General features: G+C 32.6%; 5 protein-coding genes and 1 non-coding gene across 14 annotated transcripts; 4 read left to right on the top strand and 2 right to left on the bottom strand.

The window, feature by feature from the left end:
- Positions 1-4,380: 4,380 nt before the first annotated feature.
- LOC114173126 (brassinosteroid-responsive RING protein 1-like) lies at positions 4,381-5,473 on the top strand. Its single transcript, XM_028057354.2, has one exon. It carries the CDS (start codon positions 4,819-4,821, stop codon positions 5,299-5,301), a length of 483 nt encoding a protein of 160 aa, XP_027913155.1. The 5' UTR covers positions 4,381-4,818; the 3' UTR covers positions 5,302-5,473.
- Positions 5,474-6,757: 1,284 nt separating this feature from the next.
- Positions 6,758-9,049, bottom strand: LOC114174026 (PLAC8 family protein). 2 transcript variants are annotated; one of them, XM_028058761.2, is made up of 9 exons: positions 8,928-9,049; positions 8,679-8,827; positions 8,580-8,601; positions 8,335-8,391; positions 8,172-8,253; positions 7,588-7,683; positions 7,366-7,490; positions 7,253-7,271; positions 6,758-7,164 (listed from the first exon to the last, which is right to left on the bottom strand). In XM_028058761.2, the coding sequence occupies exons 2-9, from the start codon at positions 8,776-8,778 to the stop codon at positions 7,027-7,029; spliced, it is 639 nt and encodes a 212-aa protein (XP_027914562.1). In that variant the 5' UTR covers positions 8,779-8,827; positions 8,928-9,049; the 3' UTR covers positions 6,758-7,026. The 2 variants fall into 2 exon arrangements, with proteins under 2 accessions (XP_027914562.1, XP_027914563.1); XM_028058762.2 differs by having other exon boundaries at positions 8,960-9,039.
- Positions 9,050-11,078: 2,029 nt separating this feature from the next.
- On the top strand, positions 11,079-13,102 carry LOC114173193 (uncharacterized). Of its 2 annotated transcripts, XM_028057450.2 has the most exons (4): positions 11,079-11,948; positions 12,102-12,257; positions 12,501-12,635; positions 12,732-13,102. In XM_028057450.2, the coding sequence occupies exons 1-4, from the start codon at positions 11,367-11,369 to the stop codon at positions 12,771-12,773; spliced, it is 915 nt and encodes a 304-aa protein (XP_027913251.1). In that variant the 5' UTR covers positions 11,079-11,366; the 3' UTR covers positions 12,774-13,102. The 2 variants fall into 2 exon arrangements, with proteins under 2 accessions (XP_027913251.1, XP_085525829.1); XM_085669703.1 differs by lacking the exon at positions 12,501-12,635.
- Positions 13,103-16,992: 3,890 nt separating this feature from the next.
- On the top strand, positions 16,993-19,244 carry LOC114166192 (uncharacterized). Its single transcript, XM_028050877.2, has 4 exons — positions 16,993-17,406; positions 17,587-17,748; positions 18,608-18,842; positions 18,980-19,244. The coding sequence occupies exons 2-4, from the start codon at positions 17,590-17,592 to the stop codon at positions 19,006-19,008; spliced, it is 423 nt and encodes a 140-aa protein (XP_027906678.1). The 5' UTR covers positions 16,993-17,406; positions 17,587-17,589; the 3' UTR covers positions 19,009-19,244.
- A 263-nt stretch (positions 19,245-19,507) lies between these two features.
- Positions 19,508-19,579, top strand: TRNAT-UGU (transfer RNA threonine (anticodon UGU)). Its single transcript has one exon. It is a non-coding gene; the product is annotated as a tRNA-Thr (tRNA).
- Positions 19,580-20,167: 588 nt separating this feature from the next.
- On the bottom strand, positions 20,168-24,801 carry LOC114174300 (Disease resistance protein (TIR-NBS class)). Of its 7 annotated transcripts, none has more exons than XM_085668281.1 (3): positions 24,629-24,801; positions 23,580-23,873; positions 20,168-23,297 (listed from the first exon to the last, which is right to left on the bottom strand). In XM_085668281.1, exons 2-3 carry the CDS (start codon positions 23,733-23,735, stop codon positions 20,253-20,255), a joined length of 3,201 nt encoding a protein of 1,066 aa, XP_085524407.1. In that variant the 5' UTR covers positions 23,736-23,873; positions 24,629-24,801; the 3' UTR covers positions 20,168-20,252. The 7 variants fall into 7 exon arrangements, with proteins under 7 accessions (XP_085524407.1, XP_027914925.1, XP_027914922.1 ...); XM_028059124.2 differs by having other exon boundaries at positions 23,804-23,873; XM_028059121.2 differs by lacking the exon at positions 24,629-24,801 and adding an exon at positions 24,198-24,545.
- Between the last annotated feature and the right edge of the window lie 2,589 nt (positions 24,802-27,390).

Genomic DNA, 27,390 nt, shown 5'->3' with positions numbered 1-27,390 from the left:
CTTAATTGAAAAATATGATATTATACATTTTGCTATAAAAATATAGTTTTCTAATTTTAAACCTTGACATAGCTAAAGTGATGATGTAGAGACATGTTTGTACATAATGAACTGAATAGGATGCAAAATTGTTTATTTGTTTTGAAGAAAAAATTATAAGAAATATTAAATTAAATGCAGTATTTGTAGCAATAGCGGAGCATGAGAGTTGTCATTGTGAGAAGTGCTTGAAATTGTTATATTGTAGTGGTCTGAGCTGAGATAGGTGAAAGTTATGAGGAGTACCCTATGTAGCCTTTATTTTTATAGACAGTACCATATATAGCTAAAATCTATAGAAAGGACTTTTTGGGTTAGGTACTTGTTTTTCACTCCATCATCTCACCATCTTATTTCACACCACTGAACCTTTTAATTATTCAACTACAATCTTATCTTAATGTAGAAGTTGTAACTAGGTCGTAGAATGTCTTATGGACATTGTTCTTCTATCCTCATTATTATTGTCGATTCTTTACATGTTCACCAAAGTGCATATAAAGTAACACGAGGAAGGATGGAAAAGAAAACTATCATAAAAGTGAAAAACTTTGACAGTTGTATTAATGGTGATTTTGTAATTTTGTTTCTAAAAGTATTTGTAATTAAAATATGATAAAAGAGAGGAGAAGGGAGAAAGCAGTGCATGTACATACGTGGTCCTTTCCTGCATTCACAGCACAGCACCTTGCTCTGTCTGTTTTGTTTTTGTTTCAAAATTCAAACACTGTCTAGGTTCCTAACCAATCATGAAACGTGGTCTCACATGTGAAATTTAAGAGTGAGGAAAAACAAAATAGTGACGGCTCATAACCAAGTTGCATTTATGGGATGCATAAGATATGTGCAAGTTGTTGTTAATTGTCTCCTAAGCCTTAATTTTTTTCAATTGTGGTGACTCAGTAGTGAAGAGGCACAGAAAGATGTGAGTGTGGAATTTTGGTTCCAAGTTCTTACTTTAACTAGTGGCAGGCAAGTTCTGAAAGTAAACTCAAGGTTTTGGCATCAATAACTTAACAATCACCCAATTCACTTGGCATTAATCACAGGTAAGTCAGAATGAAATTAATAAATATTTAGGAACGTAATTAGTGGGAAATAAAGTATTAACTTTTGGTCTTTGTGCAAACTCATCATATGCTTCCACTTGGCTGCCCTAGTGTACTCCCATGCTACCCTAAGTTTGCAATAAAAATTTATTAATACACACACAACCACTGTTTAGTTGTAAATCATCGTACATAAGATATTTTTATTTTTGTTTAAGACTTATATTTTAAAGTAATTCTTAATTTTTTGACAATGTAACTAGTTCAGTTATTAAAATTAACTCAAAACACTGGAACTTTATATTTTATGTAATATTAAATATGTTTATAGTCATGTATAATTTACGTTAAAAAAGTATTTTTAGTAAATTAGATTAATTTCCAAAAACAAAAATATTATATTGTTTTCTTTTCCTATATTAAAATATCTAATTTTGTTTATTTAACTGTGATAACACTTGTTAAGATGAGTAATTTATATACTCTTTTTTTTCCTGAAAGTATACGAACAAGAAATTGGCTCTTGTCCTTTCATATTAAAATGTAAAGTTTAATTTAATGTTATTAATGAATAATTTTTAAAATTAAATACCTTCAACTAAAATTTTAACTAAAACACACTTAATTTAACAGGCTTTTTTATGGGTTAATTTATCAAGTTATTATTTATCATTTGATATCCTAGTATTTCTTCCCATAGGTTCTCTCTTTATTTTTAAAATAATAATTAAAAATTAAAATATCAAACATATATATAAACATTCAAACAATTCATATTGAACAACATTATAGCATTTAAAAGTATAAAATTATTATAAAATTATAAATTTATGTAATTAAAAATATTAAATAAATTCAATAATAATTTTTTAAAAAATTGTTGGTGGATTAGGTGAATCAGACTTGAACTCATTTAGTAAATTAAGTGAGTTGGACTTACTTCAATATATTTTTGAAAAAATTAAATTTTTTTAACTTGACTCAACTCGAATATGTAATAAATTGAATCGATTTTGAGGTTAAAATTTATTTTTACATTTCTAAAAAATAAAATATTACTGATTAATTTAAGATGTTACTATTATAATAATAATAATTATTATTATAAAAGTTGTTGGTTGATAGTAGAGAAAGAGAGGTGGTGAAACCTTGATTTGATTAATTAGATAAAAGAGGGCAAAAAAAGGTAAAGAGTGAGAAAAAGGAAAGTAGGGAAAGAATGAGAAAAGTGGTGAATGCAGCATTAGTGAAAGTAGGAGTGTGATTAATTAATTTTTGGCAGTGAGGAACAATGAATGTGGCCCAATAGTGTCTTGGCTGCATCAGACAGGATGTCAGAGGAGATTAGAAATAGGGAGTGTTTGGCGTTGCTCATGCCATTGCCTGTCTCTCTGTCTCTCTCCTGCCTCCTCTCACTCTCTTCTTCTCTTCTCCTCCTTCCGATCCTTCCACCCCATTCTGCCTCCTTCATCTCCCCATCTCCCTCAATTATATCTCTCCCCTGCATTATGCCACCAATCACTTCTATTTTTCTATTTTTTGTCACAATAATTATAAGAAAATAATATTTTTATTACTAAATTTTGACAATTTTCTTTTACAATATAAGATATCATCTTTTAAATAGTTTTAAAATATTAAAAATGAGAAAATAAAAAAAATAAAAACTACTTAAAAGATATCACCTAAGATTATTAGAGAAAATTGTCAAAATTAACGGTAAAAATACCATTTTCCATTATATAATTATGTTATTGAAAATGGCAAGAAGGTAAATATTGTTGAGTTCACCGGTTTTCCTGGCAAGTGAACTTCTTCACTCGCCATCAATCTATTTGTACCTAAAATTAACGCTACTTGCAATTCTGAAACATGCTTTAAACGCATACAGAAATAAGCCTAAGTCATGGACCCCCATGGAACCTACCATTTATTACTATAGGGGTAAGCTATTTTCATATTGCTCCTCAACTTAATTTTTCGTCACTATTATTTTAGCCTTCTAGTACATACTCTTCTTGTTCTTTTATGTCACAAATTTTTAACTTTTCTTTAATGCAATTGATGAATCAGTTTGCTTAGATTTTTTTAGCATACAATAATTGTGTGACAAGAATTTTAATTTGAAAGCAGGGGTTAATGTAAAAACATGTCATGTCATGCATTCATCCATGGAGTGGTATAGTTAATGGGTATGTAGTGCGTCCTCATGGTCCTCTCTACTCTGGAATAGTCTTCAAACAAAGGGTTTGAATAAAGTAATGTTCTTAGATGTTGTACACTGACGTGTGGTTCTCCGGAAAAGCCAAAGTCCAAACTCACATTATGATACTTAAGATGCTACAACTACAAGTTAAAGAAAAGGATAAAGTGATTGGGGACAGAGTTCTTTCCTTTTTGCTAAAAACAAGAAAAAATGGTAAATGATTGAATAAAAAGAGAAAGGGAGGGATGATTTTTTTTGAAAGAGAAAGAGGCATGTCTCAAACCATGTCAAATGCTGTTATTCCTCTGTTCCTTTTTCCCATTCTTCACCTGCTTCAACTCCCATTTTCTTCTCAAGTGGAAAGGAAGATAGCAGTAGTAGTAAGTAATGACAAATTTCATCTGTCAGAGGATCAAAGTCGGTAGTCAAACACTCAGATGGTTTAATGATCTTATCTGGAAATTAATTACAACTCCCATGTCCTCTCATACTCTGACACCAAACTTAATGTGCCCAAAAGATATTTTAACTATAACTATATACCATCCAAGTCCTTGTTTTCAACAGAAGAAAGAACCTTTTCAGCTTTGCAATTTTCCTCTCAAAAACACAATCCAATGTTTCGCCCAATTCAATCAGTGAGTTTCTGAGTCATCAGTTATACCCAAAACAAATTACAGACAGAAGGCGTCGTTCCAAGGTTTTCGGAGAAAATCTTGTTGTCATCATGAACAAGGTTTGTTATTGAAATTATGGGAGTGTGAGCCTGTTACTGGTCTGGTCCGGTCCAGTCATGGTTTTTACAGTAGTTACCAGCAAAACCATCACCTCATCACGTTTGAATTTTCATTCATTTGCCTACATTTAATTGAAGCTGGAGTTGTTTATACACAATAATAGCTTTGGAGGACACGTTATTCTCTGAGATATTTGGTGATAAAATAAGTTGTGAGATATTTAATGACACGTCAATTCATGGGCTAACTTAGTTGTTTCATAAGTAAATGCAAATGCTGACACCAGGATATGACTTCTTTTAAAACTTATCCATAGCATAATTTGTTCATTGATTCGGCGGTTGTTTTGTTGAGAGGAAATTGAATGTAGGTGGTATGATGCCTAAAATGTTGATAGTAATTAGGAGTTGTTTGAGTTGAAGGAGAGAGTGGGGAGGAGCAGGAGAACGTGAAATGGAGAGAGTCGGGTGCAGAGAATCGATAAGAATATTTGGTTGCCTGAAATGAGTAGAACAAAGAGAGATTAAAAAAAGAGGAGAAAGCAACGAATAAGACAGCAGTTAAAGGTAGCATAAAGCACAGTAGTACTGTACATGCTTTTGGGGTCATTACTTTATGATCAAAATATTGTCCCATTTCATCTCATCCCCATGCTCCATCCCTGCCATTCTCAACAAAACCAAACCCCATTTTCGGTATTTCAACATCAAAATCTCACCCCTTCTATTTAACGCCTCCATCAAAACCAAACTGTCACCTCCTACTTCTTTCTTCCTCCATCAAAAACATGGGATTTCCAGTGGGGTACACAGAGTTGCTGCTACCCAAACTGCTTCTGCACCTCCTATCCCTATTGGGCCTCATCAGAAAACTCCTCACCATCCTCCTCTGCTACATGGGCTTCCACGATTTCTTCGAACCCGACATTGCGTGGCCGGACACCCTCCCGGAATTGCAGTCCGTGTCGGCGGTGCTCATCCGGGAAATCCTGCCCGTCGTCAAGTTCTCGGAGATGGCGGGGGCGGAGGTGGAGGCGGCGGAGAGTTGCGCGGTGTGTCTGTACGAGTTCCAGGGAGAGGACGAGATCAGACGGCTGACAAACTGCCGCCACATATTCCACAGAGGTTGTCTGGACCGTTGGATGGGCTACGATCAGAGAACGTGCCCCCTCTGTCGGACGCCCTTCATACCCCACCATATGCAAGCCGCTTTCAATGATAGACTCTGGGCTGCTTCAGGAATCCCTCAATTCTATTACAACGATGAATGAACGCATCACTTTTCTTCTTCTTCTTTTTCCAACATTTCCGGATGCATGGATGTTAGTTAGTTAACCTTCTTCGCCATGTTTCTGTTGTATATATTATACTCAACTTCAAACAAAATCCAAACCTCACAACTCTTGTTAATTACATATTACATATATCCCTTTTAATTATTTAGATTTTGTTCTTCCTTCCAGATTTTTATTAGATTTGCGACCTTTTATTGCTAACGAATTCCGATTTTGATGTATCGTTGCGTACAAGAACTGGATCACACTGCTACTGCTCTGCTCCTTTATCACTTAGTTTTACCTCCATGGAAGTCACACAAAGCTTGTACCTTCTTCGACCCAACACATCATTAATTTTGAACATAAACATACCATATTACATAAAATACGACATCCTCTTTTTACTGTCTCTAGTTAATTTGTAGCTCTTTTTAGTTCCAAGCTTTTTTGTCTGTAATGCGTGTTTTTTCTATCCAAAAATAACATCTATTGAGCTTGTCTGAAGAATAATAATAGGTTAAATTTTTAGTTTGTTCATTCATTATTTAGTGAACTAAAAGAGTAAAAATGAATATCATCGATAATCTTTAACGGTGGCAAAAGGTTATTCCAGGACATGCTTCTAGTTTGCAAGAATAAGTTTACAGGTTTAAAAAATTCTAGAGGATACTTTATTTTATTTATATAAAAGAATTTAAACGTTTTAATAAGATATGTTTTTTAGATTTATGTAAAATTGTGAATTACGGCTAAAAGGATTGAATAATAAATAAAATATTTGGTCTTGCATTACTGGGCTGATCATCTACGGGTATCGGTAAAATCGAATGGACTAACCACAGAAGAAAAGAAGCAGTTATTTACGAAAGAAAGCCTTTTAGAAACTTTTAGCAAGGCATTTCGTTATCTCCAAATATAAAAAGAATATCTCCAACTGAAAAATATATCCTCACCTATATCCGCATAAAAATAACCCAAAAAAAAAAAACTTATCGGTGTCTCTACAACACATCAATAAAATAAAAACATCTATTATTATTAAAAGCATACAAACTATGTAGTAGTTATTCTTTTTCTATATTAAAAAAATTAAGAATTGTTCTTATTATAACATAAAACCATTATTTTGAAGTATCTATTACCGAGTTAAAAAGTAAAACCCTCTAAACAAGAAAAAAAAGACGAGTTCATATCGGAAAGAAAAAAAAAACGTAAAAAGATAGTGAAAGACACTGTTCACCGGAAACAAAATACAAGTATATTTTTATTAATAAGTAATTAGTGAACCATATAAAAGTGAATTTAAAATTACTTTCTATAAAATCTCTAAGAAAATAGTTTTACGTTTATATGAATTGCTTAATTTATTTATTTTTATGTAATGAGAAGACTTTATATTTATATTTTGCATTTTGCAGTGTTTTTGAACTTGGAATTAGACACTAAGGAGTGTTGTAACTCATGCCTTTTGATATCATATTAAAAATAGACTTTTAAAGCTAAATCAATCTTATAAGAATATTTCCAACATTAACATAATGTAATACACAGAAGACAAAGTATAATACCATCGTTTTGTACAAGTGAAACAACCAAATAATTGACGATACTAATTTGACCAAAAACATGTATAAGTATGGTGTTGACATGAATAAGAAGTTGATGCAAATGCAACCCAACCATAAAGCAGTGTTTTAAGGAGAAGGAGGGACTACGTTCTTAGGCATGTGAAGCATACCCAACAAAAGGAGGGACTGCCTGATCAAAACGTGACATTTGTTGAACACTGGGAGCGACCATTACTGGTTGGGGACCAAATTTTCCATCACGCTTGTCCATTTCAATCTTATGCTGAGTCTGCAATTAAATTCCCATTTATGCTGTCATCTCTAAACACTTACAACTAAATTATTAACAATTTCTGAGTAAGAGATGTCAATTTTACCTGCATACAGGCACACACCCTACAACATTACAAAACAAACGCACAAATTAATAAATTTCGCTGTAAACTGCACAATCAAAGTGGAGACAAAGGCTGCATAAACAAAGTCTTACGTGCAGTAGACAAAGTCAGCTAAGCAGGATAGTACTTGGGAAGCCTCTCGAAGTTCACTATTTCCCACAATTAAAGCAATGATAGAAAATATGCAGGCTAGTTGTTGAAGGCAAAACATGAAACCCTGAATGAATTACAAGATCAGTTAACAGAATATCATAAATGAGACACGGTGCGTAGTATATTTTAGTGTGAGTGAAAGAGAGGCAGAGAGATTATACAATGATGCAATTATCACATTGCGTAGTTTGAATGTTAAATTCATCTTGTAACAGAAACCGAGTTGAAGCCACTGAATTTCCAAAACAGCACACAACCTGAAAAGTGAATGAGAGAATACATGTATAATGCAGCAGAAAAAAGCCTTGTAAAATAAGCACAGAAAATACATGTAGAGTGTGACTTAGAGACCAAACAACCCAGTAAGGAGAAAGGTAAAATATAAATGCATTATAGTTAATTATAAGTTAAGATTTTGTTTTATAGATTTTTTCCGCAAGGATTAATCTCACTTGTACTACTGTGAAATAAAGAGGGTAATTACAGGTTAAGCCCAGTTGACTATTTATTCATGACTATTTATCCAGCCATGGATTCAACGTTGACCAAGTCAAGGAAGTTGCAAAACAAAAGGAGATTGACCTTAATTGGCATAGCAATAGAAAAAGAAGGCATTCTTAATTCATCAATCAGATTTCTGACAACAACAAAAAAATCATTATTCATTCCGAGGCATACTAATTCAGATGTCGTTTTTTTTTTCACAAGGAAGCAAGAGATGTGAAGAATGGTATATATAATATACCTCCGTAGCGAGGCAGAGTTCAGGGTATCTGCTTTCTCCACAGCGACCACTGCAGGGCATGTAACCAGCACAACATGTGTATCTGGAGCCAACAAAAGAAAACCATGAAATTACATAGTCCAGATTGAAAAGTTAGGGAAACTTAAACTGAATAAACTATTACCTTGACATATCATCATAAAGAGCTCGTTTACGCAGCAGATATGATACACACGGTGCACTATAATGGGACAAATGAAAATTAGATTACCCCCACACATCAAATAGTTACACTAAGAAGAACTATAATTGTGATTCAACCAGCAAGGAACTGGGGAAAAATAGGATCCAAAAGAGCGGAAATTTGATGAACACAAGTCAACGTTGACCCATGACTGAAAAATTGGAAGCATTTGGAAGAGAACTTACCACCAGAGAGCAAAGCAACAATCTGCATATATGGAGAAAGAATATGTGAGTAGTGCATATGATGTGTTTGTGAATATGTGGGTGAAAGATAAAACTTACAAGGAGTGTCAGCTTGAATGGTAGTGAATAGATCAGTGTGCCAGAAATTGCGGAAGTTCTGGCGAAGCTGCATCTTCTCGATATGCTGCTGCGATGCCATTTCCTTCCTCTGCTTCACCTCACCTCACCTCACCTCACTGATCATCAACCTAGTCCAACCAACCACAATAAATAAGAAACAAAGACCCAACACTACACAACAGAGAACAAGTCTTCCTATGAATGTTTCAACGTTAAAAACAATGCTACCATGATTTTGTTTTAACTTTCGAACTGATTACCAATTGGCTCATTCTTGACTTCTAAGTTGACTTCTTATACCTGTCGTAATAGAAGAAAACCCATAGAGTAAGCTTTAGTGCAACACAAAACACACATGTTTTATGAAGAAAAACACTTTAACCAGGTTTTTTAAAGATTACCATTGTCAATACATTTTTTTAATTTTATTTAACATCAAATTTTCCTGAAAGAAAATACCATGATGTTTTAAATTTTTAAAAAAATTAGCATACGTATAGTTGTACCTTTCTACAAGTAAATAAAGCCCAGTCCTTGAATCCTAGCGAATAAGAGAATCTGAAGGAGAATCTAAAGAAAAATTTATATTTTTTTCTGTTGATGACATATATAGATAAGAGACAACATTAAAACCATAAATAAACTTTATAGACTTAAATTGAGTTTAAAGAAATACTCTAAGATGGCATTAAAACTTATTTTATATCTGGATCACTTTCCATTTCAAAAAATTTAAATAGAAAAATGTGAAAACGATAAAAAAGGAAACGCCGCTTAAGGTTCATTGAAAAATATTTTGATAAAAAATTTTGAAAGGATTTAACCACATAAGTTCACAATAAGAATTAAAAACACTAAGTTGGGTAGTTGGGTTGGGCCCAACCACTAAGTATTTTTGTGGTTAATTAAGTTTAAGGTTCTGTTAACGTTGCCTTTAAGTCGTATATCAATGATTGGAAATGACTGCTTCCGCTATAAAAAATAGTTTAAATATAATATTTAACATTTTTTTCCGCGTATTATCAAATGTTTTTCCTATTAAATAAAATCTTCAAGAGTGGAATAAATAATCTGTTTTCTAGGTTTTTTTGTTCATTGGATCTGAATAAAAATAAAGAGGAAAAACCATATTGGTTTGGACCTTCTATTAATTATAAGTTAAATAATTTTTATTTAAGTTTTAGGTTTGATTTTAAGAAAATAGAGCCATCCAATTATATAAAAAAAACATTTTAATATATTTATTTTTTTAGTAACCATTGGTTTTTCATATTATTCTTTTCACACTTCAGAGTTTAAGACTTGGCTTGTTCTCACACAACTCATCAACACACGTCCTTTTTCCTGAAAGTCAATGACTTCCTCCTTCCTTTGGAAATAATTTTTTAAAGTTCAAATATAAAAGAATCTTTTAAAGTTGGATTGTTGTGAAATTTACCTGAATTTAAAAAAAAAAACAACAAAATTTACTAACTACTTAAAAAAGTACATTATCATGAATCTATTTTATCAAAAAAAAAATAATACTTTAATCCATTTTTTTTATCCACTTTTAACCTACTATTTCAATTATCATTAAATCATTACATTACATCATATCACTAAAAAGAATCAAAATAAATAATCTAATAATAATTAAAATACTGAGTTAAAATTAAGTAAAAAAAGTTAAAATATCATTTTCCTTTATAAAGTTGACATACTTTAAACGAATTCTCAAATGAATATATCCATAAACATTTTACTTCAAATTATTATCTACAACTAGAATAAGCGTGCGTTTGGATAAGATTCAAAAAATTTAAACAAATAAAACAAATTTAAATAGATGATCGCTTCTTTTATCAATGTTGGAGAAAACTAATCATCAAATAGATTTTATTAAGATATATATCAATTAAGAGTTAAAAAAGAAATTACTTGACTTCGACTATAATATTATTCTTTTCATAATTATTTCAGCAGATTAACTATTGAGTTTTAACTGAACTGAAAACACATCAATAAATGAATATAACATAAAGAGACACAAATATAAAAATTTCGAATCATAATTTTTAAAGAGAAATATTTAAATTATGCATTTTGAAGGAATCAAAATTTTGTATAAAGACATATTTTAACACAAAACAATTTTATTTTCTTATAAAATTAAATTACCACATAAGAAAATAAATATAATTTGTAGTTTATTTCCTTTACTTGAAAGAATTAATTATTTATCTGTAATGAACATATTTCTAAAATAATCTAACAAAAACAATTACTTTTAAACAGTAATATTTCTTTAGCTGAAAAAATTATAAGGGAAAGAAACATTGAGAGAAAATGACATACTTTTATAGGGAAGTAACAAGGAGAAGCATGGATTCACACGCACGCACTCAATGTCTCTTTCTGTGTCATGCCATTAGAGAGAGAGAGAGAGAGAGAGAGAGAGAGAGAGAGAGAGAGAGAGAGAGAGAGAGAGAGAGAGAGAGAGAGAGAGAGAAAGAAGAATTGGTAATGAATTTGGAATTGTGTTGTTGCTGCAGGCCCTCCATTAGCTTTGCGGCTTCACATAAGCAAACACAAAAACTTTGTCACTTTCGTTTTCTCATTGACTCAAAGGAAACTAGAACTTTCCTTCAGTTGTAGAGGACTCACAGTAGAATAGTGTTAATTTCAATGTCTTCCGATCTCTATACTTTTGACATTCCTTTCCCCAGACATTCAGACACAGACAACATGGTCTCCTACGATGCAGATGGAAATCTTATGTTTTTCTCTGACAACCCTTATTCCTTCCCTTTCCTCACTGCCTCTCCAGTTCATGATGTGGCTCAGGGGAATTTCACCAACTCTCTTCACCCTTCTTTCTTCTCTTTTTCTCCTCAGCAAAACCAGAGCCTCTCTCATGCTAACCCGGCGCACCCTCTGTCAAATGGCTCATATATAAAGTCTGAGTTTAGAAATTTCTCTGCTTTGCATGGCTCCGAAGTGACAAGCGAGGAGTGCCAAATGGGTGTGGATTACTCCAGCAATCACCACTTTCTTTCTCAAACTTTTCACGCTTCTGACACTGCATCAAAGGTTATACAAAGGAGCTTCAGCTGTAACTCTTTCGGTGGAAAGCCAGGTTTCCCCTTTGAACCTCACCCTGACACTCTCATGGACTCCCCAAATTTTCATTTGCATCCTCTGATTTCCCCCGAAAACAGTTTCTTCACTGGACAAATGAGGAGGGTGTGCAGTACTGGAGATTTACAGGTTCAGTATAACAAACCCAGTTCTTAACTTTATTAACTTTGTTTTTAATGTAGTACTAATCGCCATGATTATCTTTCGAAGGTTAATTACCAAGACAGCAAATAGAAATTGTTTATTTTATTTTTATTGAACTTCGTTTTAGTTTCTATTCAGAACACGAAAGCAACAGATATGTCTTCTCAAGTGGAGAGTCCCTTGTTGGAGGAAGCGTACTTCAAAGTGGGGCGTTACAGTGCCGAAGAAAGAAAAGAAAAAATCTCTAGATATAGAGCGAAGAGAAGCCGGAGGAAGTTCAACAAGATTATCAAGGTAAAGAAGACAGTAGTGTTTGTTTGTTTAATTTTGATTTTGACGTGTATTTGACTATTGGATTAGTGGCAATAATTGAAAGACAAGAATGAGAATGGTGTATTAGTTTATGAAAGATACGAAGAATTTAGAGGGAAATATATACGAATGCATGATTAAGAGAAGAAAATGATAAAGAATAGAATTGAAAAAAGAAAAGGGTGTGAATGTGTTGTTTTTGATTGTGGTACCAACCAAAACCAGTATGCATGCCGAAAGACGCTAGCCGACAATCGAACCCGCATACGTGGCAGATTCGCTCGCAACGACGAGATCAGCGAGATTCCGAAAGCACTTTCTTCAACTTCAACAACAGAAGAATATGAAGACGAATTCTGGGTAAATATTATTTATTAATTAACGTTATCTCGATCAATAACACATTGTCATGTTTGTAATAAGTTAAAGTTCGTGTCTGCGTATATTTTTATGCAGGTTGAGTTCATTGAAGGATTAAACGAGGAGGTGATGGGTTAGAGGGAAGCAGAAGAATTTGCAGAGAGTCTTCACAGAAGCATCTTTTTTGGAAGACCCTTTTTATGATACCAATGAGAAGGAAACAAAACAGCCTTTTGTAAGCAAAGGAAAGATTACAAAAGGCTTTTTCAATTCATGTTTATGAATAAAGTCTGTATATTTAGAGCATAAGATATGGCATGGAAGTCAAATGTAAGTTGGGTAGTTAGAGGTTTTTTTTGGGTTAATTCTATTTCATTTTGATTTCTCCTTTCTGTTCTTGGTTTCCATTTGTTCATTGTATATAACCATGTATCATATTCAACGATAAGCGATGTTTGAGTACAAAATATGCACAGACTCACGAACTCTGATTTTTCTCTTATAATCTGAACTTAAGCGTGGATTAAATATGTTTAGTCTCTGATTTAGAGTTACTGTTTTTCTTATAATCTGAAGTTAAGTGTGAATTAAATATGTTTTTAGTTTTTAAATTTAGATTTAAAATTAAACTTTGTTTTTGTCTTAGATTTTAAATATGAATAAATTATTTTAACCTAACAATATTAATTTCATTTTATATATTAAATAGTGTTTTATATTAAATTTTAAGGTAAAAAATGTCAGTAATTAGTTTAAAATATGATATGAGAAACCGTTTAATACGTTTTTTTTACACGAATTAAAAGTATTATATTTATTTATTTAAAAAAAATTAAAATCAAATTGTATAAAAAATAAATATTTTTAGTATCGCGTTTAAATTTAATAACTAAAAACATGTAAGAAAAATATCTTACGACGAGCTTTTATAAGAGAATTATTGCAAACAATACTACACATTGTTAAACACCTTTAAAGGGTTAAATATGTTTTTGGTTTTTTTAATTTATCGTGAAAATTAGATTTAGTCTCTTTTGGAAATCTTGAATAAATTTAGTCTTTTATTTTTTCTTTATTTTTATAAATGCGTAGATTTAGTCCTTTAGACAATTATTTTTTAAGTTTATTTGACGTTTCAAACGCATTTCTTAGTTAATATGAACATGTGCCAATTGGTGTAAATAAATTAAAATACTATAATGAATTGTGTTTGAGTTAAATAAACTTCATAAAATTTGATTAAAAGGACTAAATCCATGTGTTTACAGGGTTGAGGGACTAAATTAGTTCAAAATTTTTAAAAAAGACTAATTTCAATTTTCACTTAAAAGATAAAAAAATATAAGAAATAAAAACATATTTAACCGAAAATTAAAATACATAATTATATTAATAATGACTTCAAATTTGTTAGAATTGTTATATACAGAGAGAAGTCATGTCGATAAATTAAGATTTTAGATCTTAACTGAATGAGTTTGAAATTTTTGGACGTAACATAAGATTAGTATTATAATATTGTGTTTAGTAATTTGATTTGTTGTGGAGGTAGGAAAGTATATGTATGATATGGTCTAGCAGGAGAAGGTTTAATAATAGGTGAGTGTTAGGGGGCGCCAAAAGAAAAAAGAAACATCCACTTCAAGTAATGATTCGTTTTGTATTGAAGTGGCAAATATAGTGTGTTTTGTGAAGTGGGATTTCTCTTTTCCAATCAGATACTGGTCAAATAAATTCCAAGGATAAAGGACGGTTATTCAGTAGTTTATGTCTAAACATTTTTATGCTGTCAAATCATTGCCCATCATCATTATATTTAACACAACAACAATAAATCTCAACAAAAAAACATGGGCCTCCAGTTTCTTAACATCAATTTTATTTTTCAACCCTGTCGGTCTGTAATGGAACTTCATTGCTAATAATCTAATATATCTTCTACAAAGTGAAGTCTTCTAATTTTAAATACAACACAGTCATGCAGTATTTTAATATTACAACCATTCTAAATATCATATTACCAATATTTGTATTTAACTAATTTTTTGTTAAAAATATTCGACTATTCAATTTATGAAATATAAAAGTATTGCATACGGAAATAAAAATAAATAGAACCTTGAAGATATATGATCAGACAAGCAGATACCAGGACATGACTGCTTTTACAGATTCTCTTGTTAAATAATGAGGTGTCAGTCAGTACAAAGAGATGCTTCTGATCTTTCTCAGATAATATCCATTTTCATAGTCCTCTTCAATTTTGGCATCTTTTTCTACATTTTAATAATTAAATAATAGAAAAGTTTTTAGCTCGAAGTAATCGGTTGAAGAAAATGAGTTCTGTGTAATTAATTCATTGAATTATTTTTTTTTACACAAATAACTGTTGATTAATTTAATTGGAAAACATTTACTAAAACTTAGACAATAAATATAAAATTCTGTAAGAATGTCGCCAAAAAAAAAAATTTCTTGACCCATTTTATTGACCAAAATCATGTTTAAAAATTAATTTAGAGGTCAATTTTTTAACTAGAAACTAATTTTTTTAATAGTTAAAACTTTCAATAACTAATATTAATTACCTTGAATATAAATTATTTTAGTTATTAATAGAAGATCACTTATAATTTTTTTAAATTATTTCATTTATCAATAATTTATGATTCTTAAATTTATATATAAATTGATCATTATTTAATTTCAATGATTTTCTTGGTATGTATATTGACATGAAACTTTATATAATATATATTTTTGTTTAGCTGTTTACTGCTTATAATTTTGAGTTAATTTGAATTTTTGTTTTCTTAATTAGATAAAAGATGCTTTAAATAGAAATAACATTGATGGGTAATTATTCAATTGAATAATAAAATGGATTGACTGTGTCACTTCGATATGAGTGGAACAATGTTCCTAATGGCACCAAGAAGATGGATTTGTTTAGTCCTATTTTTATTTGAGGTAAATTAGCTAGTTCCCACAGTAAAATATTATAAGAAATAATAAAAATACTTTTAAAATAATGAAAGTAAAAATGAAAAATACATACATAAACTACTTTAATAAAATAAAATTATAATTTTTTAGCTCCCCTTATTTCTTTATTTACTCTTCTTTTTATTTTGGGATACATGCGTAATTATGTCAAGTGACTGTGAAGTTAAAACTCAGGAATCTAACAGCGACAGGTTTAAAACTCCTGAATATAATTAGTGACAACTAAATGTTAATATTTTTTTTCATGGAATCGTTAAAATTAAAAAAAGTTTATGACAAATCACTATTATTGATAAAAAAAAAATGGGAATCGCCCTCACTTGCTATTTAGAGGGAGAATGGTGATAAAATTGATGATGAGAACCTAAAACGATTCGAAACACCCCACTTTTGACCATCACAGCGTAACAAAAATGAATGATGAAAACTACTTCTAACACCTATGAATGCAGAAGCATGGATTATATAAGAGAAAAAGTTTATTATTTTGAACCTTGCCTCTTTCCAGAGAGACCCAACAGATAGAATTTTTCAGACGAAAAGAGAAAATGAGTGCTTCGGAAAGTTATTCATTGGATGTGTCCTTCTGTCAAACAAAAAGCCTTTCGATTCGCAATTACTCCTTAAGAATATTTTTCTGCCGATTTGATTATCGATAATCAATGAGAAAGGAAATGTCTTCTGTGTTCTGCACACGATGGAGCACCCAAGAGCATTAAAAAAAAAAAGAGGTTCTGTACTATTCACGATACAACTTTTGTCTCTGCCAATGGCTGAAGAATCCACGAAGATTCTCATCAAACACTTCTTAATAACTTGCACAGAAATGTATTTGAATTTTTTAGCATACTTACGTATTTTCCTTAGGTTAGAAGTTAATTAGCCTTCCACTTTTCTTTTCTTTCTCTTGTTCACAATCCAGAGGATATTTAACTTAAATATCGTACTTTTGTTGGTAGAATACTTTGTAATGATTAGATTGTAACATGTGTGTTTGAAGGTTTGACATTTTGGAATGAATGATGAGAATGGTAGAAAAAGAAAGGGAGCACTTCCACAAATGCAAGGTAAGCTGTTTTTGGCAAAGGTTTTGTGGGTGTTTTTGTTTAGTGTGGAATTCATTGTACATAATCAAATTCAATTTGCCTACGTTAAAGGTAAAAGCAATGAGAATATTCCAAGACTCAATTTCCAAGGTCTTCGCATGCAGCTTCCTCACTAATAACGTTCATAGTATCCACAACTAATTATAATTCCCATCACTTCTTATGGCCTTTTTCTCAACTCTCACCAAATATCTGATAGCGACACACTTCGTGATGTCTCAGTGCGTTTTTTCTTTGCTTTCAATTAACTCCACTACCAAAATTTCTTCCATACTGTGTAAATCAAATTCCATATATAACTACTCACTTCAACACAACTTCGTTACAGGTTAAGCATAACACTTGTAGGGCTTAAAGTTACATATTTTTTTTTTTTAAGAAATAGAAGGCCCAAGATAAATAAAAACCTAGAAATACTCATTTGGTAGCCCAATACTCATGTGGGCTGGGCCACATAACGTTCATTGATATCATGCGTGAAAAACTATTGCGCGCGAAAAGCTTAACTGAAGCAGTTTGATTCTTTATTTGTGTGTTCATCTTTAAAGACAGTTTCACTTCACTCGTCTCTGTCTCAGCTGGTTCTTTCTCACTATCTTTGATTTCGTTGCGCGCCATTTGCTTCTTTTCACAGTTATCTATTTTTAGTTCGTTAATTGGTATTCATCAAACTTCTTTGTCTTTATTCATCACTTCACCGTTCTTTTAATTCTGTTTGTGGGTAATCTTCTTGGATGATGTTATTACTGAAAGGTTGTTCTTGTAAACTGAATGAATTTGGCTAAATGACGCAGCAAGCAACTGTTCTAACTTTTATTTTTTAACACCGAGGATCAAAGAAAATGAGCGGTTATCCCGAAGACCCAGATGAATCCAGCGCTCCACCGCCGCAGCCACCGCCGCCACGACCACGGTCATCACGCCCACCGTTGCCACCACGACCACGGTCATCACGCCCACCGTTGCCACCACGGCCACCGCCGCCTCCTAGACACACCCCCGTGAGTTTGTTCTTGCGCATGCATTACTTTTTTCTTTTACTTATTTGAAAAATAATCATTCTTCCTCAACCAGTAAAAACTAGCGAGACTATCAAGTTTAAGATGAGCTAGTTTTGATAATTTTATCATATGAATACAGATTTATAATAAAACAAGCCTGAACAAGATCAAGATTAATAATTCTATTCCTCTCTCGCCCTTGAAACATTCTTATGCATATACGTGTCTATACCGTGATCTAGATTATATGACCGATATATATATAAAGAAGGTGTTTAGTGTTAGAAGATGTTCAACTGTACCTTTTCCCCAAATTAACTCAGTTTTCTATCTATTAAATTCACGGATCTTGGAAATATATTCATCTTCAAAGTAGTCGCGTTTACGACCATTTGCTGGAGCAGGAAAGGGTAAAATGTCTTCTGGCGCGGCCAATACGAATTGAGTGAAATTAAGCTTTCTAGAAATTATGAAACAGACCCTCTACCATACTATTCCGATTTCATTTTTTTGCTTCAAATTAATACCAATAATTTCCATCAAATTACACTGGTGTTTGTTTGTTTTTACCATACTATTCTACGTTTTTTTAACATCTTCTTTGTTTGTTTTTTCTTTCTTTCCTATCTTTTTGTTTTATCAGTTCTTCCTTTCTCCAATGCCAGGATTGTTTTTAAATTTTGTGCGGTAAATATGGGTAGGGATTCTTGATCGACTTCAGCTTTGAGTCAGATTTAAGGAGCTTTGGTGACATATAAACTGAACTGTTGTTGCGATTGTAACAATTAAATATGTTTGATTATTCTGATAATTATGTTGTCAATAGCATTGATTCGTTTGATGCATGTTCCCTCTGCAGAAGCCAAGAGTATTCAAGCGTCGTTACTTCTACAATGACCCTTCCTTCTCTCGCAGTCCGTTTCAAAAGTCCTTTAGGCCTCAAACTCCACCTGAAGTCTCAGAAATAGTTAATAAGAATCCTTGGACCTCAGCTCGGTTAGACGGGCAGAAGAATTCGGAAGTTGTGTTTACAAAGTTGGGAGAATCTTCCAATTCAGAGGAAGAGGAGGATACAGGCACAATTTGTTATGATGGTGATGTTGCCACAGCTTCCTTATTCTACTTCTTTGGCTTTATGCATTAACTAAGTTCTATCACGCCGTGCCAGTTATCTTATTTTCTTGGGAATTAACGTTATTAGTTGACGTATTTTCATCATTTTTATCCTCAGGTTATGATGCGAAGAAGCCAAAATTCTAGAATGGTCACAATCATTTTTATGGTTGATGCATTCCTATATGGTCAGTAAAGAGAGTTTGTCCTGTGTGTAATCAAGTTTGTCATCTTAGTCATGATCGTTTGTCTTGACATTTTTTGAAACAAAAGTGCTTATGTTTCTTATAATGCAGAACGTGTTGTGTTGTCAACTCTCAGCAGAAAATTTAAAGACTGACAATTACTTAGTTAAATTCAAATGCACTTTCCCTATAATGTAGAGTCCCTAACATTACAAAGTCGATAGTTATTTTGTTCGTTTTTATTTCACTATACCTTACGTTAAGAAAGCAAATGCACAATGATCACAGCCGAATAGTAGCAGTAGCAAAATTCATTTCTTTTCACTGTTCTTTTATTTGCCATTTGAAGTCAATTTGTGAATAGCAGAATTTCTGATAACAACTTATAATTGAAATTTTTATCAAATATTTGACAACATAACTTATAATTAAAAGCTTTTGTTTAGTAATGATATCAGGGAGCCCTTATAGCTCAGTGGTAGAGCGTCAGTCTTGTAAACTGAAGGTCCGTAGTTCGATCCTGCGTGAGGGCAAAACTTGTTTCTATTTTTCCTTTCTATTCTTTTTACATCTTCACATTAACGATGGTTAACAATCTCATCTAACTAAATGCATTTTATCTTCGTATTCTTTTTCTTATATCTATTTATATAGAATTTATCCAGACTTCTATGGGGACTTTAAACAATGACAGATACATTGGATACAGACGGTGCTAACAAAAATAGTCTGAAACCTTGAAAACAACTTTCGTTGATATTTGTGAGTACAAAGTATCGTGATGGCAAACATATACGTTTCACATTCTGTTTTAATGTTCCCGATGTTTCATTAGTTACTAACACCAATGCACGGTTTGCCTCAAAAAATAAACGAAGAAGGAGGGGGAACTCTTTTGTTGCACCAAGGATCACCCTCAAATTGAATCAACTCACCTTATAGCAGAAGCAAGTACAACAGTAGTTCCAGTTATTCATAAATTTAATGATTACTCATAACCATGATGTTAGACAACTTATACCGTAATTCGTATTTCAAACATGTATGTCAAGATAAACAAAAAGGAACAGTTTTTAAAATGGAAGGAATTTAGTTTGAGCTCTTTTAAAAATAACGTAGAGAGAACAACGAAATAGTATGCAGAATTTTTATTAGAAATCTTGTGTATGATTCTAGAGTTTCCTTACAAAGATACAAAATCTAAGTCTAAGTGTGAATTTGGACATTTGCGTTAAGCCTGGTAAGTTTGCTCAACGTTTCACGAGCTGATACTGTATCTGGGTGATCTTCACCACAAATTGAAGTCCTAATGAAAACAGCCTTCCGGATTAGATCATCCGCAACGTCAAACTGAGCACCTCTCAGCATTAGCTTGGCCCTGGTCTCGAGAACAGTGGCTCTAGTCAATGCTAACTCTTGCCAAAGGCATGGATTCAACTGAGCATTAGTCTGGATGGATCTCCAGCAAAGTGATTTGTCGAACCACTTGTCAACCGGAGTAACAAATGCTTGGTCTGCAGCTTCCAATGCATTGGTGCACAGACGCAGAAGCTCAAGAGCAGCACTGCATCGAGAATATGTAATGAATGTGTGAATTGCAAGAGGCAGAACCACTCTTTTCACAAGATACAAAAGCTCGGACACCTTCAGCTCAACCACCACAGGATCGTGACCAAATCCAAACAGCAGAAAACATGCAGCCCATAAATGATCCAGGTTTTGTGATATTGACCCGTGACTCATGATAGCTTGAATCATTGCTTGTGCAGCTCCAGTATTTTCTCTTTTTCGAGCGTACAGTTTGAACACTTCATTGATATGGATATAGCCTTGCTTGGTACTATTTCTTGCAATATTAAACCTCAGCAATAAAGAGGATGCTTCTAATTCTGGTTTTTTAGCGTAGGAGGATGGGAATCCACATGATAATAGTTGAAGCATTTTTCTCCAGAAACACTTTCCTTGACATCTTTCTGGTACCTTTTCAGCAGCAAGTGCAAGTAGGGAAATCGGAATAGCACCAGGTGCAAACCATCCACTTACCAGCACCATTCTGGTGGCCAAGCTTCTTGGACCATCCGCATGATCAAATATGGAGAAACAAACGTCAAAGAGTTGAAGAAGGAAAGCGTTTTTCGTGAACGAGAGAGCTTCTTTACCACTCCATGGCATCTCCTTCAAAGGCATTCTGTTTATGGTATCTAGGAGCCTGCTTGGTGTTATGGGTAGTTCCGACAAAATTGCACTGATAATGGCAAGGCCAAGAGTTAACCTTCCAACTTTCTCCTCAATACTTCTCAGGGCATCAACCTCCGCCACCGAATACTCCTTACTACTACCTACCATTAAAGACATTGCCTCAACTCCAGATAAGTATGAAAGTTTCAATGGTTCCAGGTTCATGATCCGAGGAAGGCGTGTTGATACAATTACATGGGTCTCTACCCCAAAACGAGGGAGAAGATCCATCACAAGTTTGTGATCCCACCAATCTTTTTCACTTTCCAAGTTATCAATGATCACAAGATATGGAATGTTTCTCATCAGTTCTTTGCGAACTCTAGAAATTGCAGCCACTTCCTGCTCTTCAAAGCTTCTTATTTTTGTTTTGTCCAAACTATTCTCAACTCCCACATCAACTTCTAAAAATGATCTGATATTTAGATAATTTTGCCTGATGTATCTGCTCTCCCCTCCTATCCATAAAACCATCTTGTATCTCTGATGAAATCTGTAAGCAAATTCAAGAATAAGTTCCGTTTTTCCAATTCCTGAATCCCCAGAAACACAAGCAACCCCTTTCCCATACAAAATCTTCATTCCGTTTTTCCTCTTAGAATACTTTCCCCGCTTGAGCCTCGGATGGTTGTGCCTGTTAGAAAATTCAATACCTTGCATTTCAATTTCTTTTTCTGACTCCTTCCAGACAACTGGTTCTTTTTCCTTCCTTCTGTCGTTCCATCTTTCATCTATCATGTTGCTCTTGCCCCAACCAATTCTCACACTCTTTCTTCTGGGTCTGGCCTTAAGTTCAATATAGTCTTGTTCTGCATCTCCTGTGACATCACCAAAAAGTATAAATTCTAACTGAGAAAGCTCTTTCTTTCTGCCTATAAAATTCTCGTTTCTAATGAAAGGAAACTCCTCTTTTTCGACTTTTTCTCTCCACTTTGCCACACGTTCTGCAACACTTCTCCTTCCTAACCTCGTTGCTATCAATGTGACAGCCCTCAATATGCAATCTCTCCAGTTGCCATCCTGAGCTTCCAATTTGCACTCATCAACCCGAGATAGGCCATGCACGGCATCTTTCCACTCTTGTTCCAACCCTTCATACGAAAGCCAAAGTTCCCCTCCGTGTTTTTCCCACAGCTCACCCCTCTTTTCAATTATATCCCTGACAAGACAATCAGCTGGATTCAAATCAAAGAATATAGGGATCAGATTCTTCTTCCTACAGAAAAAATTCAGTTCCTCAATAGTGTATTGGTTCTTGAAAGACTTCTTTGTTATAATTACTATCCCAAAAGAAGCAGCATCCATAGCTCTCTCGGCAATGCCAAGTTTGCGGGAGCTCCTACTTCGAGCCCTGTCCGAAACAAAGCAACTGATGCCTTGAATTTCCAACTCAGCACACAGCCATTTAGCAAATCGTAATAAAGGGGGTTTGCTTCCATGCAGCCCTATGAAAACATCACAACTCCTCAGCCTATAAGAAGAAAATGACGTGGAACCTGGAGTTGAGGATGTTCTATGCTTTCTGTCTTTCTTAATTCGCCTTTCTTTCTGTCCAGAATAACCATCTTCATGGCAATTCGAGTAACTAGATATGCTGCTACTTGAGACGCCAACTGGGGAAGATTTACGGTCAAGTTTCACGAAACCGCCTGAATTGCATCCAGCTGGAGATGCAGATACATCTGAGAAATTGCATCTAACATTTACTGTTGAATTTGGTTCTGGAATCTCTAAAGTGGTGGTTGAGGGAGCCAGACCTAAATGAACTGTGTTACTTTGAGTATCAAGCCTGGCCGAGTGTGATAATTGACATGATGATGGTGATCTGGGAGAGAAAAAAGGTGACTGATTTGCTGAAAAGAAAACGGAAGATGATGATGACATATTCCTTGTAGTCATGGCTGTCAAGGAACCAAATACGGGGCTTTCTTCCTGAATGTCCATGCCTGTACTTGTAGGATTCCCAGTTATGCAAGATACCAAATCCCATGCACGCAACCACACAATTTTTATCTGAAGTTCGCATGACGATGTCCAAGTCAGTCACAATTGCACAAATGTAGCCAAACTGAATGTTCTATATTGTTAGGTTCATGCAAGTGCTGAAATAAAAAAACAACATAAAAATATGGTAATAGAGCATCACCATCTGAGTTATATACATCTCTATTTTTACATGATAGGTAACACTTTACCCAAAGAATTACAAAAAAACAGCAAAAATCATTACTAGGCACCACGAGAATCAACTTAAAAAGAAGGTAATTTTGGTGGGGAAGGGAGGTAAAACTTTACAGAAAGAGATTGATTCCGAACAGTGAATGCATCCCAAAAAACGGTATCTGCTTGGGGAATACAATCATTTGATGCAGAGGATTGGTGTCTCGTTAATTCAATAACCAAATTCAAAAGCAGAGAAGAAGGCACCATATCAGAAAAAAATACAATCATAACCCCATCTCGGAGAGAGAATTGAGAGAATCATAAAACTGCATTGGGATTCAGATCTGAGTACTTACAAGGATACCAAACAGAAACACTCTCCGGTAGATTCTGTATTTCGCCTCCAACCAAATCAATCTCGTTTCACTGAATATACGAGGAAGGTCACAACGATTAAAACTTAGAAGGAGCCGAGTTTGCAAGTACAGCAACAGTGAAATAACTAACTGAAGAAAACCACCAGGAAACACATGATGACCCCAACATTGCATAAATAGATACAGTACATACTATTCAACATAGCTATCATTAACGCGTCCACTGGCACACAACTATTGAGTGAAAGGCCAAAAGGCTTGGAAATTAAGCGGTGAGACTGAGACGTTTGGATGAGCTGAGAGTATTTGGGAGACACCTCACAGAAAAGAGGGAAAAGGACATAGTCGTTGAAAATGAAGGCAAAAACTGTACCTTTTTTTCTGAGAAGGGAAGAGAACAAGTCTTCTGGGGGTTCAGAAACTCTAGCTGTTTTTTGATAAACACGCTGTTTTGTAAGTATATACATATATATAACTAAAACCTGTCTCTGACTCTCTCAACTTGGCCCTTTCACACTCTGTCCATTATCATTATTTGTATGACTTTCTTCAACCTTTACAAGACATTTGCTTTGGGTGGAGAAGTAGTATTTTATTGTATATGAGAGTGTGGAAGAGTGAGAGAAAATGGAAGAAGAAGAAGAAGGCAATGGGACCAAAGATGGGATCTGAGTAGGGTATGGTGTGAATGGAAGTAGGCTCCACAGGCATTTATAGGAGTGTTAAATTTGCAGATATTGAGCACTGTGATTTTGGAGCATTTGCATTGGGGTTGTTAAAAAATTGAAAAAGAGATAGAGTTACCTGTGAGGAGCTTAAAAGGCAAGTTTGATTATGATAGTCGAAAGCAAAACGTGGAGTTTTGTACTTTGTTGGATATGTGACTGACGTTTTGAGGTTCTAACTTCTGAGGAATCCTTTCTCTGCTCTGTCACCCTTTTATCACTTCTTTCTTCTTCTCTCTGCTCTTCACTCTACTCTATTCTACTCTTTTTCTTTCTTTCTTTCTAAACCTACAAATAAATACCCATTCCAATCCACAAACAAATAAGGGATACCTTACTCTAAAACACTTTGTCTTTATTGTCTTTTTTTTTTTAAATAATACCAGCAGATTAATTATAATTATAGCAAATTGTAACTCACTGTTACCATTTTTTTGTATCAATCATTACCCCTCTCTGCTAATACCACAACTTATAAACATTTCTCATAATTTTCAATAATTACACATGATTCCGTGGTAACTTACCAAATTATCAAATTATTTCCTTAAATAAATCGAAGTACCTGTTGTTACTAGTACTGCCATTTTGTCTTCTAAAATTTAAAATATTATTGTTCGAAAAAACGTGATATTTTAGAAAATATATACATATTATATCGTGAATATAAAATTATGATTTTAAAAATAATTGAATTTGATTTATTCATGGTATTTTAGAAAATATATATATTTTGGTGAAAATGTAAATATATATATATATATATATATATATATATATATATATATATATATATATATTTCACATAATATGTTTTTTCTATTTTTTAATTTGATTGCAATTTTTATGAATTTGTGATCAAAGAAATATTTGACACAACAGATTAATAATTTTAATTGAATCTCTTGCAAATTAATATCATTTTCATTTGTTTTTAATTTGTCGCAACAATTTTTGTTTATATTTTTTTTTTCAAAAAAAAGAGAGAGATAAATGGAAAGAGAAAAAAAATACTCTTTTTTTCATTTGATTGTGCAAAGAATAAAAGAAAAAAAATGTGCATATACAAATATATAAATAAAATGTATTATACAAGTATTTTAAATTTAACGAGTACTTAGAAGAATTACAAAATAAAATTATAATTTGATAAAAAAAGTAGTTTATAGGGTATTTGTTTAAACTAAAAAGTAGACTTTATACTATACAGAAAAAGTGGAATAATAGTTTGCAATGGTATTTCATGTAAAATAACATTTTTATTTATAATATGGAAATAGAATTGATTAAAATAGGAATAAGATGAATGAAACCAAAGATAGGATGATGAATTTGATTTTGCAATGTGAACAAATGATTTGAATGGAACAACCAAACTGTACGGCAACCAATCCATCCATCTATATAAAACAAGAGAGGACAAAAAACTTCAAAAGGAGAACACAGAGTTCAGATAATAATTAATTATATATAAAACATGAATAACAGAAAATAATATTATATAATTTCATTTCTATAGGTGGAAAAACATCTTTTACATAATTAATTAAAAAAATACTTTAATATGAAAGAAATCTGTTAATATTCATAGATGCTGCCTTGGTTTAGATTTTTGTTAAAAAGTTGCTATTAAAGTTATAAAAAATATTAATATACATACACACCTCATATATATATATATATATATATATATATATATATATATATATATATATATATATATATATATATATATATATATATATATATATATAATTATGAATTGGTTACACTAGTATTTACAAATTAAATCGAGCACATGCAACCATGTGAGATCTCACCACATCCCAATTTATTAACTTTTCAGTGAATGGCTTGGATTAAGCCACTTGCTACTAATACAACTACTTTCTGCGTTTTATAATATTTTCCTGTGAAATTTAAATTATTGATTACTTTATTATATCTATAATAAATTCTGAAAATAATATCAAATAAAATTGACTACTGTTCCTACTAGTAGTAGATAAAATATAAAAAATAAAATAAAATAAAATTGGTTGAAAAACAGTGTGAATCTAATAAAGACGAAAGCACATGGTCATTGTTAACTCACCCTTCTGGCATAGTAAGAAGATAGCAAATTCATCATTAATGGGACCCAACCTGTGCAAATATATAAGGATTCTATCTTTATATATAAATACAATCCAATTTCATGGTTTCCAAAAATGGTGCTAACTATAGGCCAGTTTTTCCCCTTATGATAAGACACCAACATTTGAAATTTACTTTATTCTGTTTTATTTTTTTTAGCTAAATATGTATTTGTAAGTTTATTTGTCTGATTATATAACATGTCATATAGTTTTATTTATCAGTTATAATATTAAAAAGTATAATTCTAGGCAACATAATTATTTAATCCATTTTTAATTGTTTCATAACAAGACCAGTTACAGAGGATATCACATTGAAATTGTAATATTAACTAAATTAAAAACCCTGAAATAATACAGCATTATATTACATAAGATGTAAATGTAATTTTAAAATTGTAATTTTTAATGTATGTTACAGAACTATGGATTTAAAATTGAAAATTGAAGAAGTTTAATGTAAAGGAGAGAGAGGGAGTGACGGAAAAGAAGCAAATTTGACTTTGAAGGTTATTACATATTAATATTTAATTAATTATATCAAGGTAGAACTTGGATTTTTGTGTATAAGTATTATTTTGGTACCAATATTTGGAGGCATGTTTGCTGAACTTGGGCTACTATGGTCCATTCGAGTCCAACCATCATGTGTTTGTGAAAATGACAACTTATATAAACAATTCACTTCATTTGCGATCAACCA

This window comes from Vigna unguiculata, chromosome 2, assembly GCF_037176805.1.
Source record: "Vigna unguiculata cultivar grain cowpea cultivar isolate G323 ecotype 2 chromosome 2, ASM3717680v1, whole genome shotgun sequence".
In the NCBI taxonomy this organism is placed as follows: Eukaryota; Viridiplantae; Streptophyta; class Magnoliopsida; order Fabales; family Fabaceae; genus Vigna; species Vigna unguiculata.
This window is presented reverse-complemented; position numbering and strand designations above follow the sequence as displayed.